Below are 7,424 nucleotides of genomic sequence, written 5' to 3' on the forward strand. Positions count from 1 at the left end.
GGGACGGAACGGCCCGGCCTGTCGGAGTCGGTATAACGCAGTGGACGGAATTGCTCCCTGCTCTGCCCGTAGCGATCAGTAATCCTATCACCTCCCCGGCTGCCCGGGGGCCCCACGCCACATGCTGCGCGCCTCCTCCCGCGTCGCGATCAGCCGGGCTATCATCGCGCCCCGGTTCCCCCGTCCCGCCGCGGCGCCGCCGCATCACCAGAACTTATCCGGTTATCCCCGGAGAACCGCCCCGCGTCTCCTTTACGCTTGCCTCTGAACTGATAGGCCTAGTCGTCGTCCGCCCAGTGACGCGAGGAGGCGCAAGGAAAGGTATAATATCTGTCGAGAGCGCCGACGCGACGGCTTCGCGGTCAATCCCGGTGCCCGTTGGCAGCGGCAAGTTGGTCATGCTTTACGCGCACATCATGCGATGCCTCGTCGGCTCGCCGTCGCCTTATCAGGATTGTTGGATGCCCGGATTGGGGTGTGGTCATGCGGTGTGGTCATGCTGAAATGGAAGGTCCTATTATTTTGTCTCTGACAAAACCCTGCTGCATCCATCGCCAGGCTTATCGCCCCGCAGGGCACATGGCGCCGCTGCTTGCTTGTACGTACGTGGGAAATATCTGCCATGGCCCACGGAAAGTAGCCAGCCACCAAGAAAATCAATGAAGTTGACGACCATCTGGGTTATATACGTATACCAACATAAATATGGAAAGGCGCCCGTCGAAAGGATGGTGGGCACACACTGTTTACCAAAACAGATAGCGAGTTAATTAAGGGCTGAAAACGAAATGCCGGGTATCTTCCCGTCGCCAGGCAGCTTCGTCAGTCTACCACATTACCAAGCTCTCAAAGAAGACTTTTAGAGTGTGGATACGTCAGTTGTACTAAATACATGTACACGTCTGTTAGAATCTGCCGGCCGGACCATGTTTCTTCAATCCCAATGTTCTTCCGGTGGGATTCAGTGTTTTCTCAAGCACGCCATATGGTATGACGCACTACCCAGCGGCACTGCAGAAGTAAAACCCTGAACCTGAATCTATGCGCTTCAGCTCCAACAAATAAACAGCTGCATCAAATGCTGATAATCAAACTCTGTTTTCAGACTATGCACTCCAGGCAAATTTATTGGCTCAATGGATAACCGTATGTATGTTTGTAATAATTTTTTATTACATCATCGGAAGGACAAAGGGTGTTCAGGTGGTCGTAGCATTCTGGGCTGCTACAGAAAATCACACATTCAACTCAGCGTTGGCAGCTAATGGTTCAAACACTGATTCGACCTCATCCATGTTTACGTCTTCCAGAGTTGCTGGATTCCATTTTGGATTCTGCAAATGATGAGACGATTCAATGGAATGATTAGGGTATGCTACTGATCCCTTTAGGTTAAATGAACCACTATCAAATAAGATTTTAGATAACCCTCCCCAGGATGAATATGTAAATGACGTCAAGTCACACCACGAGTAAAATGCACAAAATGTATGCATGTAATGTGTGCCGCTGTGCCTTATACTCCCTCCCTCCAAAATTACTTGTCACTCAAATGGGTGTATGGGTGTATCTAGTATTAAAATACGTCTAGATACATCCATTTGAGCGACAAGTAATTTGGACGGAGGTACTATTTTGGTTGCTAGCTTGAACATGAGCTCTCTACCTAATCTTGCAAGATAAACAGACAGCGGTCCAAGGTGCATTATAGTTTAATGTAAAATAGACTTTTTTTGCCCAATTTTGCAATACATAGATGACACCAGGATCTAATTATTTTATTATTTCTGATTTAATGTTTCAAAAAGTTCACAGACTATCTCAAAGCTTAAATAGTACTAGAAAAAGATTAGGTACAAGTTATCCTACATTATCTGATTTAAGACAAATTTCAATCTATATGTGGAGAGAGCAGCCATTGCAGTTCCTACTTTAAAATATTGCCATTGCATAACAGACCAGGGGTCTACGGCTATCTGTATGCCAAAAAAAAGGGAAAAGGACAGACCCAGTGCTAGAAACTCCCACCAGGTGGGGTCTGGGCAAGGATTACACGAGGCAAGCCTTACCCCTGCACAGTGCAATGCAGAGAGGCTGCGTCGGAACCAATACCTCTTGGCACAAGTGGGGGCAGAGAGGCTGCGTCGAAACCAAGACCTCTTGGCACAAGTGGGCACTACTTCACCACTGCGCCAGGCCTGTCCTTCTCTATCTGTATGCCCAATGATTATAAAAATGTAGTGACAATTCAGGTGATTTATATAGTTAATTAAGTCAAATTCAGTGAACTGGGTCATATTTGGAGAGGAACAAGCTATGGGGAAAATGCTTTTTAGCCTCTGTCAGGGCATGGGAAGAACGCAGTTTTAGGCTCTAATAAGCATAGGCCATATTTCCAAGGGAGGCTTAAGCCACACTTTGGCAAGCCTTTTTCTCCCTGACAAAAGCCATAAGTAGTCAGCACAGACTTACTCACGTAGGTTATGACACAAGGCCACCTTGGCTCAATCTTTGCTCCGGTGGGATTTTGCAGAAGGGGGGCTCTGATAAAGGCATATAAAACCACTGGATGTTCATGGTATGCACCCACCTTTGTTACTGGTATAAGAATCATGTATGGGCATGGACCAGCAAAGCCCTATGGTTTTGTGCGGTTAGCCAAAAACAGGCTTATGCACAAGCAACAGCTGAGCCAAAATGAGGGAAAGTAACTCCTGGCCTTACAAGCTGAACAAGTCTTAGCTGGCTTAATTTGTCTTGTTTGTTGAAACTGGCATGCAGAGTAAAAAAAATACTTGAGTGCTAATAATGCCAGTACAACCCATCAGGTAGGTTTAAGCTTATGGCAACTTTGAACTTAGGATTTGTAGAACTTATGGTACAAAAGTTGATAGTGGAAAGCAAAACGTTCTAACTGGTTGGACCCCCTATAGGCTTACAGCATTGATCATAGGTGGAAACACATGTACCACACACATCTAACAATATGTGTCTGTGCCTCTAGTGAAACTAAAACCCTTTTGGACAAAACAATTTAAGATTTTGAGACTGAAAAATAAAACCATATGACTTGCCTGGTCCTTGTCAACTAAGACAGCTCGTACACCTTCAGCAAAATCACTTCGAACCGACGATCTCAAGGCAATGCGGTACTCCAATTTCATAACACCAGCCAACTGAATGTGCCAAGCAACAGAATAAGAAAGACAGAAAGAAATAGAAATGTTCAATGGTACAGGATACAGGAGACTACCTTAGATAGATAATTTTCATTGTTCCCATACGACGATGCAACTCGAGAGAAATGTTTCTGTGTTAAACAAAGAGAAAACGGAGCACCTTTCTGAAGTCCTGCTAAAGCATCATTGGCCCATTCTGACACTGCAGCCAACAAAACAAAGAACAATTTACATATATGCATTCATTCTTCTCTAGTCACTACTGCACTAGATTTAGTTCTTATATAGAACAGGCCCTTTTCAAATAAAAGTAGTTGGCACTGTTTTCACTATATCAGTGTTGGTGCCCTGAAAGAGGACGCTTAACAGAAGATTACCAGTGGCGTCACCACTTTGACTTCGCTTCTTTAGCTCTTCCACTGATTCAGTAGCTGATTTATCAGGACCAAAAGAAGAAACAATATCCGGTAAAAGCTTTTCTAATTGAGGCACCGACTCAGGTTCCTTCTTGTACCCAGTCAGGAGTGACTCAACATCTTTGTGAGGATCAGCAGTGCTGCAACAAGACAAAGAGAACAACGTATGTCAAGATACTACTAAAATAGTATAGAAATATTGCAAGCACTTACTGTGTCATGAATCTAAGATACTACTCCCTCCGTTCACAAATATAAGATGTTCTAACTTTTTTTGAATTGGATGTATATAGCACGTTAGTGTGTTTGTTCACTCATTTCAGTCTGTATGTAGTTCATATTGAAATATCCAAAACATCTTATATTTGTGAACAGAGGGAGTAATACATAGACAGAGAACTATAAAATATAGATAGTTACTAAAATTGCATATTAATGTGTGCAATATGTTTTGGCCAAGTAAGTTAGACACATACAAGTTAGCACTCAGGAGGGATTCCTTGAGTGAACCCAAGTCCCCGGAAGGTACATAATGGGTTCCGAGACCTATGAACAGAGCATCAGCAGGTGAAGATATTCTTTTTCCTGTCATCCCAAGGTAAGCTCCTGAAAGAAGATTTTTTTTGCAAACAGAAAGAAGCAGATGTTAGTGAAAAAGAGAAAGTAAATAAGGACATTATATGATTTAAACACACTTTATCCATTTGGGAACATAGAAAACCACAACAATGTCACAGTATTAGTGCAAAGAACAACTCAGGATAGCATAAGTAAAGATCTGGCATACAGCCCATTCACCATAACTGAACAATAATTGCATAAGTAGCATGAAAGATTTGGAGTTTAAAACTGTCCAGCACGTTCCAGAATACAGAAAACAGAGAACTTGTATTAAATATTCAAATGATTATGCTCCACTAAAAGTGATCATTGAGACACCCATACAACACAAATGGAGATAAAAGGGATAGCAAAAATAAGATAACAGAGAAACACAATGAGGTATGGACATCAAGACACATAGGAGTGCATGATATAGGGACTAGGGAGGGAGGGTATGGTTCTAACTAGTGACTACTGTACAACTAGCTAGCGATGCAATACATGCCATCAAGTTGGAAACATGATGGTTATATGACATAGAGAAATTAGTAGAGAAGATATCACCTACAAATTGATAAACTAGAGGGGGGAAGGGGGGATACAGAAGCATACCGACTGCGCCCCCTCCTGGCGCTTTTGCACCGATGTAAGCAAAGCCAACATCTGGGAACAAGCCAATACCATTTTCTGGCATGGCCAGGAGTGTTCTCTGTAATAGTAGCAGATTGAAAAGCATGATCAGTCTTTATAATGCAGAAGTTGAAAGTAGACCTCATTAATAAAGAGAAAATTGAGTTGCACAATTGCCTCGGTAATAACGCGGTAGCGGCCATGTCCAGACAATCCAATTCCAAACCCCATGGTCACACCATCCATCAAGCATATATAAGGTTTTGCATACTCATGTATCTTGCAAATCAAAGAGTACTCAGCTGTGAAGACCTGAAAAGGAAAACTGTGTCTCTTAGTGATGTAAATGATAACAATATACATTCGGCTATTTTCATTTACCAATGCAACACAGCAGAGACACACCAAGGAGCACAAGCTAAGGTTAGTACATGCAGAATTATGTGTATTAAACATTACTTTATACAGTAAAGAGAGTGTTTGCCAGCAATATAGCAATTAAGGTCATCATAAACAAGCTAAGCATACAAAATCTTAGCACTGTACAATATTATCATTTAGCAAATACCAATGCTACAAAAAGGAAACACAGCAAGAAGCACAAGGTACTAGTAAGACAAGCAGATTTGTGTCTATTAAACATTAATTATTCAACAATAATATATAGAGGGTGCTTCTCAGCAGCCTACCAGTTACAAAATCAGCTAAGCATTACAAAGTCTTAGTACTATGAATAAATAGATGTATTGTATGATTCTAGACAACTGATCCTGATTGTATTGGTATCGTAATGTTAGATGGAGAGTGGGTGAAAGAAGCAGATAGTGTTACAAGAATAGGTGGTGAGTAGTGACTTGTGGGTGACATACAAACCCTCTCTAAAATATACACATTCCACAGCTTGAGAGATAACAAAAAGCATAAAATATCAGTACAGGAAAACAATAGCTCATTATATTCTTTCACTTTCCATGTAATTGGAATCAATCAATAGAATGCTTGTAAGTTGGATTTGTCTTTTTCCTTTTCATGCTATGAAAATCAACCAATGGAATGACAATATCTCATTTTTTACTGTTGTCATGATATACCACCTCGCTTTCTAGTCTTTTACTAGAACCATGCCCGTGCGTTGCAACGAGATATAAATCTTCTAGTACGTCGGGATTGTGATTTACCTGTCTATAATAATGCGATTGTGTAAATAAATGATCATCAAATTCTGCCCATGAATTACCTTATATTTTGATCCAAAGTTTGGTAAGTAAATTAAAGTGCAACTGATTCAAAAGGTAAGTAAATTAAGTTGATTTATTATCATACAAGAAAGGTTGGACGAAGGGGTGGTGGGAAGAAAGGTGAAATGGGATCCTTACGTTCTTTTTAAGTAGTATAGTAGAGATAGAGATAGAGATATCCCAAAAATGAGGTAACGTTGGAGTTGATATTTTGTTTAGAATTGTCCTCATGAACATTATAAATCAATCCTTCCAACTCAACAGGGCATTGAATTCATATGCCATTAGTGGTTCACAGTCAATAATTAAGTAAATGTTACAATGTTTAGATGCATCAATGAGCGAAATATTGAATTATAATTCAGAGTGTCGCAGAATCATTTGAATTATTACATTAGTTTGAAGTTGGCTGCGAAATTCAAGTTTTTCAATTGTTCCTTCAGATTGGAGTACAATTTCAACTATGTATTTTATAACAGTGCAACTCATTTCTTGGATACAAACAAGGTCTTATTGCTAGACCTCTATTATCTCTGGCATAGTGCAATCAATAGAAAGTCTCTTCACATCCCCACCTGCAGTTTACACTAAGCAGCAGTCACTATCTGTGCAAATTTGAGCAATGCTATAGACAAAAACATACTGATGCCGCATACATTTTGAACAAAACATAATAATAAAAGAACCATCAGTTCTAAAAGTGAAAGACCTTTTGCACAAATGATGTGCTCTTGTCCTTTTGAATTTCCGATGCAACACCCTTAATATCCATCCCTGCATTGGCCATGAATCGTAATTGAAAACATATCCAATGCTCCGGACACAAAAAGGCAATACAGCGTGTTCAATGTCCAAGGCATATCTTTATTCACCACGTAGAAGGGGGGACAAAATGGAGAGAAAAAATACCAGCTGAGAAGGCGCGGGGAGAACTGCTTTCCACAAGAATGCACTTCACATTTGGATTTGTTTCCCAGTCATCAAGAAATGCCTTGTACCTAAGGTCCATTTCTGCACCCATTTGAGGCAACAACTATGTGAGTGGAGCTCAATAAGGTATCAAACAAACATTCTATGGGGGAGGTCGGGGGAGATTTAAATGGGGTAGGCCCATTAGGTGCCGCACAAGGCAGTTAGTTCGTGTAAGATAACATTTACGTAATGACAAAACACCTCTAGGATGCCATTTATTTCCTAACAGGGGAGTGATACATTGCCCTTCGCAGCAGCTCAATAGACACGTGTTGCACCAAACCATCTCAATTTGGACATCAGGTTCACCCGGCAGGAACCATATTTTTCGTAGGACTTCAAGAGATTTTGTAAGATTAGAAGCCCTCTCAATTATCAATGATATC

The 7,424-nt window shown here is 41.2% G+C and overlaps 1 protein-coding gene across 4 annotated transcripts in view; it reads right to left on the minus strand.

Annotated features, from left to right (window-relative positions):
* Positions 1–1,053: 1,053 nt before the first annotated feature.
* Positions 1,054–7,424, minus strand: part of LOC119336763 (3-hydroxyisobutyryl-CoA hydrolase-like protein 3, mitochondrial) — a 7,606-nt gene continuing 1,235 nt past the window's right edge. The window contains exons 2-11 of one of the 4 annotated variants that reach the window (XM_037608842.1): positions 6,976–7,077; positions 6,796–6,840; positions 6,589–6,641; positions 5,006–5,140; positions 4,811–4,907; positions 4,072–4,201; positions 3,557–3,735; positions 3,254–3,381; positions 3,075–3,176; positions 1,054–1,334 (exon numbers count right to left, since the gene is read on the minus strand). In XM_037608842.1, coding sequence (XP_037464739.1) covers positions 1,236–1,334; positions 3,075–3,176; positions 3,254–3,381; positions 3,557–3,735; positions 4,072–4,201; positions 4,811–4,907; positions 5,006–5,140; positions 6,589–6,641; positions 6,796–6,840; positions 6,976–7,077 — 1,070 coding nt within the window. In that variant the 3' untranslated portion in view covers positions 1,054–1,235. Of the gene's footprint in view, positions 1,335–3,074; positions 3,177–3,253; positions 3,382–3,556; positions 3,736–4,071; positions 4,202–4,810; positions 4,908–5,005; positions 5,141–6,588; positions 6,642–6,775; positions 6,841–6,975; positions 7,078–7,424 lie in introns of those variants that run through there. The other 3 variants (XM_037608840.1, XM_037608839.1, XM_037608841.1) reach the window with 3 other exon arrangements.

The sequence above is a fragment of the Triticum dicoccoides genome, chromosome 7B, assembly GCF_002162155.2.
Source record: "Triticum dicoccoides isolate Atlit2015 ecotype Zavitan chromosome 7B, WEW_v2.0, whole genome shotgun sequence".
Lineage (NCBI taxonomy): Eukaryota > Viridiplantae > Streptophyta > Magnoliopsida > Poales > Poaceae > Triticum > Triticum dicoccoides.